Genomic DNA, 22,500 nt, shown 5'->3' with positions numbered 1-22,500 from the left:
GCAGCCTGTAGAGTGGCTGGCATTACGAAGCAGACATTGGAGCTCACTGCAGTCCTCTCACTTTGAGGATGTTGTTGAACCATTCAACTTATTCCAGCATGGAAGACAGAAGTTAAAGGATTATGATGGTATACAAGGTTCCGGGTTCAGTACCATTGCATGGCACCTTGGGCAAGTGTCTTTTACTATAGCCATGGGCCAACCAAAGCCTTTTGAGTAGATTCAGTAGACGGAAACTGAAAGAAGCCTGTCGTATGTGTGTGTGTGTGTGTGTTTGTGTGCTTGTGAGTGAATTTGGTAGATGGAAACATATATATCTATGTGTATATGTCTTTGTTCACCCATCACTGCTTGACAACCAGTGTTGGTGTGTTTACATCCCTGTAACTTAGCAGTTCAGCAAAAGAGACCGATAGAATAAGTACTAGGTTTACAATAAAAGGTACTGGGGTTGATGCATTCGACTAAAAATTCAAGGCGGTGCCCCAGCATGGCCACAGTTTAATGACTGAAACAAGTAAAAGATAATAGATAAAAGATGTCTGTGTGTCTATACACACTCACTCACACACATACACACATGGGCACATGCTTACACATACACACTCTCATTTGACACATACATGTGTGAAGGTCCATGGCCTGATGGTGACGGTGTTGCACTCACATTCACAAGAACATGGTTTCTATCATTGGACCAGGAGGTGCATTGTGTTCTTGTGTTACTCCACTCCAGCTGGCTCTAAACCTGTAATCCTGTGGTGGACTGGCATCCTATCCAGGAGAAATGTTATCATCTCAGTCAATTATGCATCATGGAAGCTGAGTAACCTGTCCTATGAGTCCTTGCACTCAAGGCAGTGATGCCAATTTGTGTGCCTGTATGGCTTTCCATGCTAGCATGGATCGGATGAGTCACTGTGGTTTAAGCCTGTTCCTATTTGGTTTTATTGAAATTATTTGGAAAACTACCATAAATGCTACCAGTTGTTCAACTCCTGTTCAGCAGCTGGTAATATTTATAAAGGTGAGCTTCAGCTTCATAAAGAAACACATCATTCTCCATATAAGTTGCCCATGGCAAAAATATTGTAAACAAGCATAGTACAAAAAGAGCCAACTTGTAATTGTTGAGGTATAGAAGTTTACCCCTTCTGGGGGGAATACTTAAAAGAAAAAGGAATTTTATAACCTGAATAACCTGTCCTAAACAAAATGGTCTTACTTTTTGACTCACATTCGTATATATATATAAGTTGAGGCGCAATGGTCCAATGGTTAGGGCTGCGGACTCATAGTTGTAGGATTGCAGTTTTGATTCCCAGACCGGGCGTTGTGAGTGTTTATTGAGTGAAAACACCTAAAGCTCCATGAGGCTCCGGTAGGTGGTGGTGGTGATCCCTGCTGTACTCTTTCACCACAACTCTCTCTCACTCTTTTTTCTGTTGGTCTGTTTGCTTAGCCAGCGGGTGACGTCACTTGAAGGCTAAAACAATGTGAAGCACATTGTGACCAGTGATGTGTAGCAACATCTGATAGCCTGGTCGATCATGGTGATCATGGTGATATATATATATACACACATATGCATTTGTGTATCTGTGCTTGTCTCCCCACCATCACTTGACAACCGATGCTGGTGTGTTTGCATCCCCTGTAACTCAGTGGTAAAATAAGTACTAGGCTTACAAAGAATAGGTCCTGGGGTTGATTTGTTTGGCTACAGGTGGTACTCGAGCATGGTCACAATTAAATGACTGAAACAAGTTAAAGAATAACATATACATTATTTATTTTTTTTTTATTTCCAATTTCCAGTGGATTTCTTAGCCAATGTACTCGATGACCTGAAGAATGAGCTGAAATCTGATCGTGGTAAAGAATTGTTCCTCTTTTATCAAGGAACTCCTGTTGTGTTGCAGTATTTGAAACCCATTCACAAGGTTTGACAATTGAAATCTTTTTAACTGTTTCATTCTTTGCTTTTGTGAGATTTTGTTCATTTGCAACAAATCTGTGTATGTTTCTGTGTGTACATATGCATGTGTGTGTGTGTGTGTGTACATATGCATATGTGTATATGCTTTTGTTTGTATATGTATGTGTGCATGTGTGGGTTCATGTATGTTTTCTATGGTTGTGTGACCTGGATGGGTTACCTTGGTCAAAGTCAGGACATAATTGGAGGCACTGCTTCTTTAGGGGAATTACAGGACTGCATCTTGTTCATGTGGTTAATTTTCTCTCTTGCTGGATGTGCTTCTTAAAACCAACTAATTTATCTTGGATGGGGGAAAAAAAGCCAAAGGCCACATGTGTAACTTGAACCCACATCATCTGGATCCATGACAGATATGCTAACCATCATTCTACTCACTTTATCTATTTTGAGTTCCATGCTGACAATTCTGCCAGTTCACTACCTTTGAAAATTGTGGTAGGTGGGGGAATGAGTCAATTAGATTGATCCCCAGTATGTAACTGGTACTTATTTTCTTGACCCCGAAAGGATGAAATGCAAAGTCAAACTCAATGGAATTTGAACTCAGAACGTAGCAAAAGCGAAATACTGCTAAGCATTTCATAATAATAATCATAATAATAATAATAATAAGAAGAAGAAGAAGAAGAATAGTAATAATAATAATAATAATAATTTCAAATTTTTGCTTTAAGGGCAGCTTAGGGGAGGTGGGGGATGAGGCAATTACATCGACCCCAGTGTACAACTAGTACTTATTTTATCAACCCTGAAAGGATGAAAAGGAAAGTTGACCTCGGCAGAATTTGAACTCAGAATGTAGCAAAGCGCGAAATACTGCTAAGCATTTTGTCCAGCATACTAATGACTCTGCCAGCTCGCTGCCTTAATAGTAATAATAATAATGATAATGATAATAATAATGATAATAGTTATCATGTACATTGTTTTGTCTTGGTATAAAAGATGGGCTACAGCAAATATTCTGCTCAATATCACAGATTTGCTTGTCAGTTGTTTGACCTTAACCAGTTGAGCATCCCTTAGTGGCTGACGATATGTGCATCTCTGATCACGAGCAGAAGTAGTGGGGGAGCATCATAGCCATGTGTTGAGAGGGATTCTTTGGGGTTTGAATAGTTCACCTCTGAAACATGGGTGGTTCTTTCAACATCCTTAAACAACCCTTATTCAGGACCATTTGAGCGGGATGGCTACTCAACCTGAAGAAAATTCTAACTGGGCCCCACCTGCAAGGTCATGTGCTGTTTATCTTGATATGAGATCACCATGTCGCGCACATATGGTTGTGATGCATGTGCCTGGTGTACCTTTATCAGACGGGTAGTCATGATGGGTATATTGGGCTTCGTATATTTTACCCCAGTGTCACTTTGATGGCATGAACTGCTCTCTCACTCAATAATAATAATAATAATGGTTTCTCATTAAGGCACAGGGCCAACAATTTCAAGTGAAGTGGGTTTGTTAATTAGTTCAAGCCCACTACTTGACTGATCCTTTATTTTATCAAACCCAGCAGGATTAACAGCAAAACTGACTTTGGAATACTTTTATAAGATCGTCAGGTGTGATTTGAGGGAAATTAGGCTGCTACTTCTAGCCAGTCAAGTGTACATGTAAAAGACAGCTTTTGGTGTGAAATGAGTCTGTGTGTAACTGATACTGTGCAGATAGAGTGTTGGTCCTTTTGTAACATTGACCCCCAAAATGTAAAGAGAATCATGACCCAAGATTCCTAAATTTCAGACTCTGGTTAACAATGCCATTGACGTGTTCTTGCCATTGTCAATGGAGTCTCCTCATTTGAACCAATTCCTAACGAGTTGCAGCAATGAAACTTGGTTCCGGACGGTTGCTGTAGTGCTGCGTGCAGTCAATATGGATGATAAAATATTTGAGAAACTCAGCATCATTTTGCAGAAACTCTCAAAAATTCGGTAAGACTAATTCAGTTATTTCTTATATTTTAAGTACTGGGTCCTTCCTTCTTTCCTTCACCATCTTTACCATTTATTGTTATTGGTTACCTATCTATCACCATCACTACTATCATTCTTCTAAATGAAGAAAAATCTTATCACTTTTTCTATATATCTACTTTTTCTATATATATATATCTATATGTTTCTATATATATCTATATGCTATATTTTTGTTTCTTTTCAGGCATAACAAAAAGCTGTTTGATGTGTATTCCATCACAGCATTGATCCAGGAACTAAGTCGTTCCACTTCTACTTGCAGTTCTAATCAACAAGACTACTCTTTCCTAGAACTGAACCTGCGCTCTATCCTTTTCAATCTCAACTGCGTTGGCTCATCTAATGTCAGTACCACATGACCAGAACATTTACATCAAAGCTGGCTATGCCTATAGGAACAAACTTATATTTGAGTCCTGTACACCTCAACCCTACATGTTTATCCTACATGTCATGTCACTCCTCCATAAGACTCCTATATGTTACTGATACAGGTTATGGCAACATGTGATCTGTATTCATTGCTCCTATGTTCTAGTTCTACATACCAACCCTACACAGAACAAATCCTACTTTGTTCAAAAATTTAAAAAACCCACATGTGAAAAACTTATGAGAAAAATCTACATGCCAAAATCTTCATATTAGTCTTCCTGACAAACTTACATGTAACCACATGTGAAAGCCTACATGTAAGCTATTTGTATTAACCCTAAATAATAACTTCATAAGACTTAAATGGGATAAAGAATTTGTTTTTATCCATTCAAAGAGTAGGAAGAGAGGAAATAGCCATAGCTATAGTGGACTCCATTATGCATGTCTAGTGTACAGGATCATGAGGCTGGAACTTATTTGGAGTGCCGAGACCCTCCCTTTCTTAATGGGATGCTAGTTCTTGCAGAGTTAAACTTCTTTTCTTTAGTAGTGACTGGTGCCTGAAAGGTGAATGCATTGTACTTTAGAAATGTGAAAAGAAATGTTTTGGTCAAGGACACAACATACAGCTTTTATCTGAAAACTGAATCCACAATTCAAAATTTATGAACCCAACACTTGAATTACAAGACCATGCACCTCCACAGGGATAATAATCTGGAAAGATTAGTGCATCAAATAAAGAATTTGAACTATTGTAGTTTTTAAAATGGGAGAAAATGATGTGTAGAACAGACCTGGAAGAAAGCCATTCTAAAAGACAGACCTAGAGGAGAAAGACATAGAGGAAAGCCATTCTTTAGAAGAAAAATTACTGCATTTTCTGGCATACACGTTGAACTTTTTGGACCAAAATTTAGAACCACAAAAGGCAGGTTGATTTAGACACCAAGATGACTTTGGCGGACCAAAAATTACATGCAGAATGTAGCAGGATTTGGAAAGATAGTGACAAGGTTTGAATGTGTACACAATATATAATGTTGACTTGTATGCTAGAAAATACAATTGAAAAAGAATCCAGATCAGTATTTCAAATTTTTAGAAAGGCTAAGAGAAGTATTGAATAAAAGGGGGAACATGGGGTGGGTTTATATGGTGGTGGTCATTAGGTTAGCACTTTTGGACCAGTTGATTGCTTCTAGTTAAGCATGGGATTTACTTAATGAGGGGAAGAGCAGAAATTCTGAGGATGGAGAAAAGGGTATTCCACAGGACCGACAAGACTGTGTTTCGTTGATGCAAATGTTCTTAGAGCATATCCTGCTGGTCCTCTCTGTAGTTTGTTGCCATTTTGGTAATATGTTTATGAAACAACACATCGGTACTCATAATTCCCAGCTCATGTACTGATTCCAAATCACCGTCAGAAGGGAGAATCCATCATAATATAATATGTATATATGTATATATATTTGTGTGTGTGTGTGTGTGTGTGTGTGATATATTGGTGAAAGGTGTAAAATGTCAACGAAGAAACCACAAAAACCAAAAGAAAAACCCCAATGCTTTCAAATAAAAATACTCTGTGGTTTTTTCCCACACAAAATACTTTTTTTTTTATGTTGTATAGATTTTATTATTCCTTTTAATGTTCATTTTTCCATGTTGTATGAGTCAGACTGAATTTTTTGTAGCAGATTCTCTATGGCAGGATGACCTTTCTTTCACCAGTCCTCACCTGTTTCTGAACAAGGTCATCTTTTGCCCATGACCAGACATGTTTTGGCTGAATATTGCAAAAATGTTTGGCACTGCTCAAATGACAATGACGCTTATTTTACGACTGTCATGTGATGTCAAGACAAAGGGACACAAACACACATGCATGCACACACATGCATGCATGCACATGCACACAGATGCAGACACACACACATATGACAAGCTTATCAAATCCACTCACAAAGGCTTTGGTTGTTTTGGAGCCATAGTAGACGACACCCAAGATACCGTGCACTGAGACTGAACCCAGAACCATGTGGTTAAGAAGTAAATTTCTTATCACAAAACCACACCTGTACCTACTACAATTATTATTATTATTATTATTATTATTATTATTATTATTATTATCATCATCATTATTATCATTATTATTATTATTATTATTATTATAGATATATTCAAAGGGATTGAACTGGCTGAATTGTTAATGTGTCAGACAAAATCCTTAGCAGCAATTTTTTCTGGCTCTTCACATTCTGAGTTCAGATCCAGCTGAGGTCACCTTTGCCTTTCATCCTTTCAGGGTGGGGGTAATAAAATAGAATACCAGTCAAGTACTGGGGTTGATACAATCATCTTACCCACAGCCCTCAAAATGGTGACCTTGTACCAAAATTAGAAAGAATTGAGTTCTGGAGCCGACATAATCAACTTACCCCCTCCCCAGAAATTGCTGGCCTTGTGCCAAAATTTAAAACCAATATCAATATCACAAGTAAAATTCTTGCACACATAAATTGTGCTCTAAATATATTGTTTACAATTTCTAAAATGGCTTTCCTTAAATAATTGTCTCTGTTCTTTGCCCAAAAAGTTGACTTTTTGAAACCCCAGAATTCATCTCTTTCCACTTGACACAAACCTGTTCTATGCAAGAAATCTTAACAACATCTATTTGAGGTTAGGGTGCCGACTCAGGCCAGCTTTAAATTTCTTGAAACTCGTTTTCATCGTTTTGTTACTTTCTTTTTCCTGGAGCCTTTGCAATTTCACTCTGCACATTGCAAACATAGAACACACATTCTTTTAGGCAGTTCCAGAAGCAAGACATTGCTTCATGTGCACATGTATGTTGTTGTTGTTGTTGTAGTTGTTTAACCCTAGGCCAACTCTGATCGACCAGTTTTATGATCCTAGTCAGTTCAGTCACAATCATTCTTCCTTTTAAGAATATGAAAGGACCCCCTTTAGTTATGAATGACCATGAGATTGCACCTTGAAAGTTACCCTCCAAGGCACAAGTCCAGGCAAGATTGTTTATGGAAGACTAGTAGTCTCCCATGCATATCAGTCTCCCCTTCTTCACACCACTAATGTTATCCAAGGGAAAGGCAAAGGGGCCGATACAGCTTGGCACCAGGGACATCGCAACTCATTTCTACAGATGAGTGAACTGGAGCAACATGAAATAGTCTTGCTCAAGAACACAACACACAGCCCAGTCCAGAAATTGAACTCATTATCTCATGATTACTGAACCATGCACCTAGGAATGTGAAGGGTTACATTATTCATCTCTTCAACATTCAGAGTACTCTGTCAAATGTAATGCTTGTTTATTCACGTTGTTTTGAATTAGTCCTGCATAGTTTTGAGATTTTGAGGATGGGACTGGTTGGTTTTCGAATGACATTGTAGGGTAGGTGTGAGAGGCTGGATCTGGCCAGTTTGAACACAAAACATGTAGAATATTTGGGTTGAATATCATCATCATTTAACATCCGTTTTTCTATGCTGACATGGGTTGGACAGCTTGATAAAGAGCTGACGAACAGGAGAACTTCACCAAGCTCCAATTGTCTATTTGGACATGGTTTCTTATTTCTTTATTGCCCACAAGGGGCTAAACATAGAGGGGACAAAGGGATTAAGTCGATTACATCGACCCCAGTGCATAACTGGTACTTAATTTATCAACCCTGAAAGGATGAAAGGCAAAGTTGACCTTGGCGGAATTTGAACTCAGTACATAATGGCATCCGAAATACCGCTAAGCATTTCGCCCAGCATGTTAACGTTTCTGCCGGCTCACCACCTTTGGACATGGTTTCTCTGGTTGGATGCCCTTTACAGAGTGTAGTGGGTGCTTTTTATGTGACACTAGCGCATGTACTTTTTGTGTGGTAGGTTTAATTGCTAAATGGTTAAAGTATCCTGTCTTTATATGAGATGGTAGGGTGTAATGTGAGAGTGATTTAGCTGCTATGTCTTGCAAGCGCAATGACTCCATAGATACTCCCACATTTGCTTGAATGTAAGTATGTACCTGTGGTTGTACAAGCTGTATCCAATGGGATGATAGCATGGTTCCAGAATACTTAATCATGGTTCTGACATCCTTAACCTCAATGCTACTTGTTTTGTGGGAGGTCAATTATTTGCCAATTTTCTATAGAAAATGCATGAGTTGTTGAGAGAGAAAGCACATGCAGTACTATAACGAAAGTTTCCATTTTGAACAATAAACCCTCATTGAAAACTCAGTAATACAGAAGAGTGGATATATATATATATATATGTAATAATAATATTAGGGAATAAATATATATATATATATATATATATAGTGGGTAGGGAGTGTATTGAAAAGCTAATTAATAACTCGTTATAGAATTAGGCTTATATATAATAATAACTGTATAATATTGTGATATCTTTGTTAGGAGTGTTGAAACCCAGCCTGATGCATGTACTTGCACACATACATATACATGTGTGTGTACATTTAAGTATATGTATGTGTGTATATATATGTGTGTGTGTTGTTCGTTTATATGCTTGTTTTCTATGCTGGCATGGGTTAGGTGAATACATTATCGGGGCATTGCTTTATAACTGGATAACTTTGCTGTCACTAACTTTTACCTAGTTTTCTAAAGTACAAAATTTCTCATTTCACATGTCTTCAGAAGCACTTTTGTTCATTTCTTGGAGGGAGAAATGACAAAATCGTAGCTCATGACATCTAGAGAACAGATGTCAACAAACATAGGTATGTGTATATATATATATATATATATATATATATATTAGTGAATAGGATAAACGTCAAATAATCTTTTCTATTCTAGGCACAAGGCCTGAAATTTTTGGGGAGGTTGGTGGGGGCAGTCAATTAGATTGAATCCAGTACGTAACTGGTACTTAATTTATCGACCCCGAAAGGATGAAAGGCAAAGTTGACCTCAGCGGAATTTGAACTCAGAACAAAGACGGACAAAGTACTATTAGCATTTCACCTGGCGTGCTAACAATTCTGCCAGCTTGCCGCCTTAGGATAAATGTCAAATATTCTTTTCTACTCTAGGCACAAGGTCTGAAATTTTTGGGAAGGTGGGCACATAAAAACGCACCCACTACACTCTTGGAGGGGTTGGCATTAGGAAGGGCATCCAGCTGTAGAAACACTGCTAGGTCAGACTGGATCCTGGTGCGGCCTCCTGGCTTCTCAGACCCCAGTCGAACCGTCCAATCCATGCCAGCATGGAAAATGGATGTTAAACAATGATGATGATGATGTACAGTTTGTATATCTATGCATACACACACACACACATATATTTGTGTGAATAAAAGCCTGGTACACTACACAATTCAATTTTATAGTGAGATATTTTTCATTGAAAAGTGCTCTTTAAAAATAATCAAAAATTAATTGGCGCTATGACAACAATATTTATGTAAGAGAAATACACACCACACACACACACACACCCATCACACAAATTGGTGCTATTCTTACAAAGTGCAGAGGTGTGGAATTTATGATGTATGATTTTTAAGATGACAGTTTTAGTAAAAATATATTTTATAACCTTATTGTAAATAAAATATCCCTTAGAACTTTATTGTATCTCTTGAATAGAGACATCACAATATGAAAACAATGATGTTTTTTGTCAGAATATACACTACATTCTGTAGCTACTAATTAAAACAGCAGCTTCTGTATTCTTAATTAGTTATAATGAACGTGTCATTAGAATATATGAATGATACTGTTTGATAGTGTGGGCTGTTGATACTAAACTGTCACTGAGTACATAAAGTTTAGAAGTAGTATTCATGTATAATGTAACTATCCTGTGTGTGTTAGTAATAATTTTGAGGTTGTACTTGTTTTTACAAATAACTAAAGCTGGGTATGGACACTGGAATAAAAAAAAACAACTTGCCAATGAGTCATTGAAGTGCATACAAATATTAAACATACACATATACATTCTGTTGTTATTTTATTTGTTTTAGTTATTTAATTGTGACCATGCTGGAGCACTGCCTTTAGTCAAACAAGTTGACTCCAAAATTTCGGGCCTTGTGCCTAGAGTAGAAAATAATATGTGAGTGTTTTATAAGGCAGTGAGCTGGCAGAAACATTAGCACACCGGGCGAAATGCTTAGCGGTATTATGTCTGTCTTTATGTTCTGAGTTCAAATTCCACCGAGGTCAACTTTGCCTTTCATCCTTTCACAGTTGATAAATTAAGTACTAGTCGTGTACCGGTGTCGATCAAGCCGACTGGCCGCCCCCCTCCCCCAAAATTTCGGGCCTTGTGCCTAGAGTAGGAAAGAATATGTGAGTGCTTGTTTACATTTGCGCTTGATGTTGTTGTCATTTCGTATTCAGCAAATTGTCCGATGGGTTTGTGCTTTCAAAGATGCATGAAATAAAAGATACCTTTCTTGAAAAAACAGTTAAGAGTTAGCAACAGGAAGGGCATTCACCTGCAAAACAATATCTCAGCAATGTATTCACTTAATTCATTCTAGCATAGAAAAGTTGACACATGAAGAAATGAACAAACAAACCGGCATAAGGGACATTGTATCTGGCAGGGCTAAATCGTCCCCTTTACTCTAAATTACCTCCTCATCCCTGCCACTGGTTCCTTCCATTGAATATTTATTATATATGGTCACTTCTGTTATGTTGTGTCTATTAGTTTTATGAAGAATCTTGGACAAATTCCAATTTTGAAACTTCTGGTTTCAAAATTATGTAAAGATAATGATACCTAAATTAAACCTTATTAGCAACTCGAATCTAGCAAATTCCATTGATAAGGAATGGTATATTGTTCTGCTAGAGTTTACTGTTGGCATATACACATCCTGAAAGCTCTTTTTACCTAGAATTCAATCCATACTTTGTGTCTCATACAGATGCATAAATGCTCACATAAATATATGCATTCATGTAAATGTATGTGTGTATATACACATTATTATATTTGTACACATGCATAAATATGCTATATATGCACACATATCTACTCATGTACCTGCATGTACATGTATATATGCATATGTTCACATGTACATACATCTATCTATATATATATGTGTGTGTGTGTGTACATATATATGTATTTATATCTATATATATGTGTGCGTGTATGTACATATATGTGTGTGTGTGTGTACATATATATGTATATATCTATCTATATCTCTCTATATGTGTGTGTGTGTATACATATATATGTATATATATCTATTTATAACTGTATATATATATATGTTTGTGTGTGTGTGTATATATATAATGTAACATTCATGTACAAATGCATACAGATTTGCACATGCATTCTGGACCAGGCACACACACACACACACACACACAGTTGTGTGTATAGTGTTTATAATTTCTGTTTCAATTCCTCTGCCCGGATGTTGTTTAAATTATGCGATTTGTCTTTCATTCTCTGTAACAACAACAACAACAATAATAATAATAATAATAATTATGGTAATGTTGCTGCAGCTAATATTGCTGCTGACGGTGATGATGATGATGATGACAACGACATCGATGATGATGATGACGACAATAACGATGATGATGATTACCATCATCATCATCATCATCATCATGGTCAACTTAACAGTGCTGGCTCTTAAATATATTGCAACCTGCCCTTTATTGACATAAACTAGGTGAAAATTGACTGGAGAATGCCAATATTTAAACTTTTGGTTTGGGAATCAGCCAACAGGACCACAACTACAACAACACCATCAACGCCACAAGAAATACTATTTTTTTTTTGTTTTGTTTTATATGACTACTATCACTATCATCATCATCATCATCACTACTGAACTGCCATCAATGCCACCATCACTACTACTACTACTACTACTACAGAAAACAGCAATTAATATCTTGTCACCATCACTACTACTATAACCAACATAACAACCACCACCACCACCATCACTACTACTACTACTACTACTACTACTACTACTACTACTACTACTACTACTACTAAGCTTCTTAAATTACTACTTCTACTGTTCCTAGTCACCTGCTACATTTCCAACTACTACTATTACTACTACTGCTGCTGCTGCTATCACCACTGGAACTGTAAACCATCAATAGAGCCTCTGCGTGGTTGTTCGACTTGCTAGAAAAAGGCAACAAGTTTCCCTCATATTACATTCTTCTGTTTTAAAAACAAGGGACACTTTGGTTAATGTGGTCCTGGGTCCAAGGCACTTAGGAAAATGAAGAGTTGGTCCTGGCTAGATTTGTTCGCTCAGGACTCATCTGGGGTTAAACAACAGCAATAACAACCACTAGAACAACCTCCCTTTTATAACCAGGGCCTTGCAGAGAAATCTGGCAACATGGAATAAAACTGTATCCAGGCCATGATGGAGAGGGGCGGCTGTTTTCTAAAACTTCAACTAAGCTATAATTTGTTTTCTGACTGATGAGACACATAACGAAATAATTCTATGAAAGAGTTCTTGGGGTATAATAACGCTTTATGTAAGATATTGTCAGTTTCTTAATGCTCCCTACATTACATTGATGCTTTAAAAATATGCATGTGTGTGCAGTGGCTGACTGGGTCTAAAAATATTGGTTGCCAGGAGACTATGGGGGCCCACCTACAACTACAATGCTCTCATTTAATTTATTATTTTTTTTTTGTTAAAAGTATTCTTTTCAACTGTCTACAAACACAGCCAGGCTGAAATAATTAATGCATTCTTCCAGGAGTGAATAAAAAATTCTCAAGCTTGAGGGGATGGGCACCTTATATACTGACACAGGCTCCCATGTATGGATTCTAATAGTGCAGGCGCCCACTTGCCATCGGGCAAGCTGGCCATTCTGCCACTGTATGTGTATACATACATACATACATATCACGTGATCACGTGACCGACCAGGCTATCAGATGTTGCTACACATCGCTGGTCAAAATGCGCTTCGCATTGTTTTAGCCTTCAAATGATCCCACCCCGCTGGCTAAGAGAGCAGGCCAACAGAAGAAAGAAAGTTGTGACGAAAGAGTACAGCAAGGGTCGCCCCCCCCTACGACCGCGAGTCCGCTGTTCTAACCACTGGGCCATTGCACCTCCACATATATATATATATATATATATATACACACACACACACACACACACACACACACACATAGATCCTGTGACGAAAGTGCAGTATGGCGGATGACACCTGGTAGCTGTAATGGCACACCACTAGGGACATACCTAAAGCAAGGTTTGGATACTACATTTTAAAATCTATCTAAAGTTTAATTTTAAATATAACTGATATGTATATATATATATGCAAAAACATTCAAAATAAGATGTTTCTTCTGTTAATACCATCTATGGTGAATATTTTTAATTGATAATATTAACAGCAGTAACATCGACAGTTCATGGGTTAAATAGCACTATATACCTAAGTCACAGAGACACAAACATTATACATGGTGAGAGAGAAATATAATTTAATGCACACAGAAGATACAGGCTGTTAATAGTTTCTTATGTTCCCAGGCCTGAACCAATATTCTGGCTGAATCCACCTTATATGTTCAGCATATAACTGATATATCTGGCTGATGAGACACATAAGGAGATAATTCTATGAAAGAGTCCTCCGGGTATAATAACCTGAAGATTGCTTGAAGACACAAGGCGTATAATAAAATCCTGGCAAGATACGTGTCTCCACAGCATGAAACTATTAGTAACTTTTATCTGTATACGGTGTACATTAAATAGGCACGTACAAAGCACCAACCGTTCGTGGCCGTTACCAGCCTACCCTGGCACCTGTGCCGGTGGCACGTAAAAAGCACCATCCGTACGTGGCCGATGCCAGCGCCGCTTTGACTGGCTTCCGTGTAGGTGGCACATAAAAACCACCAGCCGATCGTGGACGTTGCCAGCCTCCCCTGGCACCTGTACCGGTGGCACGTAAAAAGCACCCACTACACTCACGGAGTGGTTGGCGTTAGGAAGGGCATTCAGCTGTAGAAACACTGCCAAATCAGTTTGGAGCCTGGTGCAGCCTCCTGGCTTCCCAGACCCCGGTCGAACCATCCAACCCATGCTAGCATGGAAAACGGACGTTAAACGATGATGATATATATATATATCAATAAGAAGCATCCATATTCTCTTACCATCACAACCTACTCTACAATACTTAATTATCAAGAGAGCTCTCTTCTTGCTCCAGAAAATGCTAATAGAGATTATGTAAAATCAAAGCGAATTCAAATGTACCACAGCTTTATAAAGACCAAGAAGGCTGAAACTTCGAAGTCACTGTCAACACATTTAAAAAAATATTTTCTCTTGTTCCAGTCATTGGACTGGGGCATCAACTCGAAGAGTTTTAGTCGGATGTATCGAATCCTCTACTTATTTCTAAAACCTAGTACTAATTCTATCGGTGTCATTTACCGAACTGCTAAGTCACGGAGATGTAAACAAACCAACAACGGTTGTGGCAGACAGACATACAGACACCGGTAAAAACGGAATAAAGACGCTAGATAATTATGTAAGAAGAGAGACCAAATATCTTCAGGGTCAAATTCGGATTTGTTAGAGAAACTCACTGAAAAAATTCCTTATAATAATGAAGAATCATCTGGGCATCATCTTGTAAAGGGATCTGTAATACTCACTTTTTGCTTTTTAATTTAGAGCATGATCCATAATTTAATTATTAAAAATTACAATAAATATATATGGGCCAGGTGTGGTTATTTGACGAGACGTTTGCTTCCCAACCACTTGGTTCCAGGTTCAGCCCCAATGAGTGGCACCTTGGGCAAGTGTCTTCTATTATAGCCTTGGGTCTATAAAAGCTTTATGTGTGGATTTTGTTGATGAAGAAGCCTGTTGTACATAAGTGTGTGAGGCCCTACAGCTTGACATCTGGTGTTGGTGTGTTTACGTCCCCGTAACATGGCAGTTCGACAAAAGGTATGGATAGAATAAATAACAGGCTGAAAGAAAAAAATACTGGTGTCGATTTGTTAGACTAAAGATTCTTCAAGGCGTTGCTCCAGCATGGCTGCAGTCAAATAACTTAAACAAGGAAAAATTAAAGAAGTAGTAAATAAATAAATAAATAAAAATAATCACGAGTCTCGCCATTCTTTTTCAAACAGAAATTCCCCTCTGATGTTTGCTCAGCCAAAAATTTGTTTCCAAATAAAACAAGATCAAAATAAATATGTATCGAGGTGGAATCTTACCAAGAACCATTGAACCATTGCAGAATGATGCAATCAATTATTTTAATCTGTTAATTCCGTCAGAAGAGATAAATGAAATGTTATATCTCCACTTACCAAACGTTGGATATTTTGTATTAGAAAACTACAAGAAGAAGAATTGCAATCCTCTACTATTTTGTTAAATTCTTCGAGTACTCTTTGTCAGATTGAATCTGCTTGGGACAGAATCGCGCTAAATGGAATCTAATAAAGATACAAGAATTTTCATTTGTTTAATGAATTATTTTGATGTCTTCTATCCTGATATACAAACAACAACAAAAAAAAAAGTATTGGAAATATTCCATGGTTGTAGTCAGAATTGTATGATTAAAAAATGTAATGTGTGAAATAAAAACCAAAAAGATAATGTCATTTATGCCCAATGCATAGCCATCCACATGTTTTACTACAATATATTTCATATCAGTGAGAAGGTGGCAAGCTGGCAGAAACGTTAGCACGCCGGGCGAAATGCGTAGTCATATTTCGTCTGCCGTTACGTTCTGAGTTCAAATTCCGCCGAGGTCGACTTTGCCTTTCATCCTTTCGGGGTCGATAAATTAAGTACCAGTTACGCACTGGGATCGATATAATCGACTTAATCCGTTTGTCTGTCCTTGTTCGTCCCCTCTGTGTTTAGCCCCTTGTGGGTAGTAAAGAAATAAGTATTTTATCTGTCTTTACGTTCTGAGTTCAAATTCCGCCTTTCGGAGTCAATAAATTAAGTACCAGTTCAATCTAATCGACTGGCTCCCTCCCACCAAACTCCAGGCCTTGTGTCTATAGCAGAAAGGATATCACATCTGAGAGAAACTGTGAGATGATGTAGATTTATGTGTGAATATATATTTCCTTACGTATGAAGTTAATCTTTGATTTAGCCGACTTTACCTTTCATGGTTGATAAAATAGATGCCTGTTGAAGATTGGGGTTGGTGTAATCAGCTTACCCCCTCCCCAGAAACTGCTGGCCTTGTGCCAAAATTTGAAGCCAATATGTGAACTTATTTTGTTCTGTGAAGGCACGTGGCTTAATGGTTAGGGAATTCGACTCCCGATCATAAGTTCGATTCCTGCATTGTGTTCTTGAGCAAGATACTCATTTCACGTTGTTCCAGTCCACTCAGCTGGCAAAACTGTGTTGTACCTGTATTTCAAAGGGCAAGCCTCGTCACATTCTGGCCACACTGAATCTTCTTGAGAATTACTTTAAGGGTACTCGTGTCCGTGGAGTACTCAGCCACTTGCACGTTAATTTCACGAGCAAGCTGTTCAGCTGATCAGATCAGGTGGAACACACGTCGTCGTCACCGACGGAGTACTAGTTTTTTTTTAAATATATATTTTGTACTACAGGGTACGGCAAAAGAAAAAAACCCTCTCAAATTCACCATTCTTGATTAACATTTCAACATACTGTACAGTTTAAACAATGATGGCAATTAAAAGAAAAACGATGAAACATTATATAAAGATACTTAGAACAGCACCAATAGCCATTTGGAATATAGGATATTTTTCCTGTTATAGATTGGTGCCGTTTTTGTCGACTCCGAAAGAATGAAAAGCAAAGCTGTCCTCAGAGCGATTTGAATTCAGAGCTCCGAGTTTCGGAACAAATACCGCAGGTTATTTCCTTAGACACTTTAACCACGTTGAAACAATTTACTGCTTCTCTATAGTTAGACACAATCGAGTTGTATTTGTACTCGGCTTGTGGTGGAAGCACTCCATCGGTTACGACGATGAGGGTTCCGGTTGATCCGATCAACGGAACAGCCTGCTCGTGAAATTAACGTGTAAGTGGCTGAGCACTCCACAGACACGTGTACCCTTAACGTAGTTCTCGGGGATATTCAGCGTGACACAGAGAGTGACAAGGCCGGCCCTTTGAAATACAGGTACAACAGAAACAGGAAGTAAGAGAAAGTTGTGGTGAAAGAGTACAGCAGGGATCACCACCATCCCTGCCGGAGCCTCGAGATGTTTTCGCTCTATAAACACTCACAACGCCCGGTCTGGGAATCGAAACCGCATCCTATGTCCGCTGCCCTAACCACTAGGCCATTGCGCCTCCACACTCGGCTTGTATATTTAGGCTGGCACAAACTCACAAAGAACGATATTTAGATGTATCTATGGATGGACAAATAGACAGCTGCATGGATGGATGGATGCACAGACAGACATAAACGGATAAATAGGCAGACAATAAAGACAGCTAACAAATAGACAGATAAAGAAACAGTCAGATAGATAGATTAACAAATAGATATACACGCACGTCTATGAATGTGTGTATATATGTGTAAAGTATTGCAGCACCGGAATATATTTACATAAATATATTTGTTATTGCGCAAATCTCTAACATCAAATATCAACTGCTGTTCAGTTGGAAGATGTTCAAAGTGAATTAATCTTCGCAGGAATGGATGGATTTCAAATCAAATGACCGTTCACTTGACCACTTCTTTGTGCGGAAGAAATTTTCCTGTTAAGCCAATCTTCGTTTATGATTTTTTTCCCCCCAATGCCTTTCATTTCAACTCATTTCTCGACTGTTTATTCAGTTTTACATTGAAAGCAGGTTTGCAAATATCAATTCTAAGTCTTTTATTTGAAATTGTTAGCATTTATATAATTTCCATAACCCCTACCGTGGCTATTCGACTTTTGCGTGTTGAATGTTAGCAATATTTACCGGTGTATAAGAAGAACTTGTTTTTAAATCTATCCCAAAATTGCCATGCGTTTAATGTGGCCGTACCGCAGGTAGCAGGCCAAGCACCGTATGTTAGAGAGCCGGATGACCATAAGTTCCGCCAGGTACAGTGATTATCAATAAGAAAAATATTCTTTTCCAATCTACGAACAAGGCCCGAAATTTTGGGGAGGGGCCAGTCGATTAGATAGACTCCAGCACGCAACTGGTACTTAATTTATTTACTCCGAAAGAATGAAAAGCAAAGTCGACCTCGGCGGAATCTGAACTCAGAACGTAAAGACAGACGAAATACTTATTTCTTTACTACCCACAAGGGACTAAATACAGAGAGGACAAACAAGGACAGACAAACGGATTAAGTCGATTATATCGACCCCAGTGCATAACTGGTACTTATTTAATCGACCCCGAAAGGATGAAAGGCAAAGTCGACCGCGGCAGAATTTGAACTCAGAACGTAAAGGCAGACGAAATACCGCTAAGCATTTCGCCCGACGTGCTAACGATTCTGCCAGCTCGCTGCCATACAAAATAATAAGATACTGGAAACATGTCAAATTATCAATGTTTGTTAGCACAAATTTACAAAAAATTGCTTACTGTATGCCGGTTGTTATGTGGGGAAGGCACATCATCTCACAATACATACAAAGCCCACGCCTGATCTATGTCTTACAGTATTAAATGACTATCTTACCTTCAAGAAACATCTGTTTATCATCTTTATGAAAAATTTTCGGAAAATGAAAGCTGTATTAAGTTTTCACTTGTCTCTTAGCTATTCGAGACGAAAGGATGACTAAAGAACTAGAGCGCCAGCCTGGTGGCCGACAGTTGTTATACAAGACATCAGTCAGAAATACAAGCTTAATCCTGAATGACAATCCTGGCGTGGCTGTGTGGTAAGAAGATTGTTTCCCGATCATATGGTTCAGGGTTCAGTCCCACTGCGTGACAACTTGGGCAAGTGTCGGACCGACCAAAGCTTTGTGAGTGGATTTGTTGGACGGAAACAAAAAGAAGCTCAGCGTGTGTGTATGTGTATGTGTGTATGTCCCCCACCACACAGTTTGACAACCGGTGTTGGTGCATTTACCTTCTTGTACGATAGGGGTCGGCAAAAAAATAACAGAATAAGTACCAAGCTTTAAAGAAAAAATGTACAGGGGTCGATTCACCCGACAAAAGTTCTTCAAAGTGGTGCCCCAGCATGGCCGCAGTCCAATGACTGAAACAAGTATAAGTTAACCTATGCTGTTGATCTAAAAGAAGATAGAGTGGAAATAGAGTAAGCGTATACTTATGATGCGGAGACTTATACATCTTCCCCTACAAAACACTTCAGAATATCTTTCATTATGCATGATGAAGCAAATCTGCTTTTTTTAAAAAATACATTTGTAAAGCAGGGATGCATCTTATACCCTGACAAATACGGTATAATATTGACGTACGCACAGTGGATAATCTCCTGACTTATTTGGATTAGTCTTTTTAAATCTGCGCGTTTGTTAAATTGGCTCATTAGTGTTGTTAAGGTTTAAGATATGAATTCGTTTTCATGGCGACACTTAGAAAATAACTCTGACCATGAGGTTTAAGCAATTTGACGTCGTAGTTTTCTATCATCACATTGTCTACAGAAATTTGTGCTGCAGTGTAGTTGTTGCGGAAGTGCAATATAGAGTAAGTGATGCGAAAGTTGTTAATATTGTAACGTTTCAAGAAATATATTGATATCCATATATCCAGGTAGGATGAAGTGAAGTGTGCTCAAGCATCGTCGTGTGTGCATAAGAATATATATGTATATATATATATGAGTATATATAAGTGTATATATTATATATATTATATATATATATGAATATATATGTATATATATAAATATGTATGTATATATGAATATATATATTTATGTATATATATATATATATATACATACACGCCATACAAAGCATGCTCATATGTACGTATATGCGCAAGCATCCATACAAATTTGTAGAGTTACAGAAATATTTGCACATACAGATATGTATACATACACACACATAGTTACGTATACATACATACGTTATGTATATATATATATACAAATCCATCCACCCATCCGTCTATCTATCTATCTTGCTATCTATCTCTTACATGTCAGTTGATCACGGTCGTGATCCAAACATACAATATGCGTAAGAGCACATTATTATTATTATTATTATTATTATTATTATTATTATTATTATTATTATTATTATTATTATTATTATTATTATCATTATTATTATTACTAATTCTATTCTTCTTCTTAGTGTTGTTGTTGTTGTTGTTGTTTCCAATTCTACAAGGTAGTAGAAATTGAAATAGATGAGCATAAGTGCATATAATGTCAATACCTATAAAATTGTTCAATAAGATGATGAGTGGCATACATGTACTACCCACTCATTCATACACATTTGTACACACACACACATATATATATATATATATTATATATATATATACACATACATATGTATATATATATGTATATACAGACATATGTATGCATATGGTTACATACTCTCTCTTTTCTATACATATGTATAGATATGAATAAATTTGTGCATGTATGTATGTATGTATGTATGTATATATCTATGCATATGTATGATATAAAATATATATGTGTGTATATATATAAATACATATATATATATATATATTATATATATACACACACTTACAATATATATATATATATACATCAGGCATACACAGATCAAGAGAAACTGTGAGATATAATATATTCCTATAAATACACATATCTATACTTGTGCCATTGTTCAATATAACTGTAGTGTGTGTATATATATATATATATACACACATACACTTACTAGTGTATTGAACGCAAGCACTGTTTTACTTATGCGAATGTGTAAACGCGCGCGCGAACACACACATATGTACACGTCCATATACATATCTACACACACGCGCGCACAGACACATATACAGTATATTGAATTGCATACATACATATCTATATATATATATGTATATATATATATAGTTACCAAGAAGTGCTCAGAAAGATTAATTTATTAAAATTCCAACTTCTTAATCAAGGATATATATATATATGTATATATATATATATATATATATATATATATGTATATATATATATATATATATATATATATATATACATACACACACGCACACACACATATATATATACACACACTTACAATATATATATATATATACACACTCACACACGCACATATATATGTACATATATATGTGTGTGTGCGTGAGTGTGTACATATATATGTATACATATGTATATATATATATATATACATATATGCACACACACATGCATATACCACACATACGTATACACATATAGGCATATCCACATATATGTAAATGCATATAAATATATATCCATGTCTGTATATATTGTTTCCTATACAGAAGAGGCTAACGTGACCGAAAACATACATACACACATCCATACTTATTTCGCACATATATCTTAATAAGATTCTCCCGTGGAGTTCAAGTTTTAGAGTATAGCGGTGAATATTGGTGACATGCATCAATGCACATCGCAGCATTTGCAGCATAAAGTCCCAAATTGAAAGCGAATAAAGATGAATGAGATTAAAAAAAGAGGAAATCAAAGAGGGAGGTCACATATGGAGGGACTTGTGAATAACTGTATTAGAAGATAACAGGACGGGAGATGTAATAGGTCTGTGATTGACAGTAATATTGCGTGTGTCTCGAAAATATATATGAAAAGCTATGTATAAATAGTTCTTGTTCTAGTCATTGGAATGCGGCCATTCTGGGGTATCACCTTGAAGAGTTTAGTTGAACAAATCGACCCCAATACTTTTTGCTTAATTATAAATCCGATAATTGTTCTATCCGTCTGTTTTGCCGAAGCGCTAAGTTGCGGCCATGTAAAGCAACCCAGCAGCAGTAGTAAAGCGGTGGCGGTGAGGGGACAAACACACATACATGCCAGTACAAATATATACGATGGGCTTCCATACAGTTTTTGTCTGCCAC

At 37.2% G+C, this 22,500-nt stretch overlaps 1 protein-coding gene and 1 long non-coding RNA gene across 3 annotated transcripts in view; one reads left to right on the top strand and one right to left on the bottom strand.

The window, feature by feature from the left end:
- Positions 1 to 5,919, top strand: part of LOC115218616 (coiled-coil domain-containing protein 138-like) — an 89,856-nt gene extending 83,937 nt beyond the window's left edge. Inside the window, exons 12-14 of the mRNA XM_029788518.2 lie at positions 1,819 to 1,943; positions 3,752 to 3,942; positions 4,172 to 5,919. Of these exons, the coding sequence (XP_029644378.1) occupies positions 1,819 to 1,943; positions 3,752 to 3,942; positions 4,172 to 4,346 (491 nt within the window). The 3' untranslated portion in view covers positions 4,347 to 5,919. The remainder of the gene's footprint in view (positions 1 to 1,818; positions 1,944 to 3,751; positions 3,943 to 4,171) is intronic.
- The window catches only part of LOC118765779, a 264,728-nt gene continuing 246,957 nt past the window's right edge, over positions 4,730 to 22,500 (bottom strand). For both annotated transcript variants that reach the window (XR_005001655.1, XR_005001656.1), the window contains exons 2-3: positions 15,777 to 15,905; positions 4,730 to 4,925 (exon numbers count right to left, since the gene is read on the bottom strand). This is a non-coding gene — a long non-coding RNA (uncharacterized LOC118765779). The remainder of the gene's footprint in view (positions 4,926 to 15,776; positions 15,906 to 22,500) is intronic.

Source organism: Octopus sinensis, linkage group LG13 (genome assembly GCF_006345805.1).
Source record: "Octopus sinensis linkage group LG13, ASM634580v1, whole genome shotgun sequence".
NCBI classification, from domain to species: Eukaryota; Metazoa; Mollusca; class Cephalopoda; order Octopoda; family Octopodidae; genus Octopus; species Octopus sinensis.
Note: the sequence above shows the minus strand (reverse complement) of the source record. Positions and strands in the feature narration are given on the sequence as shown.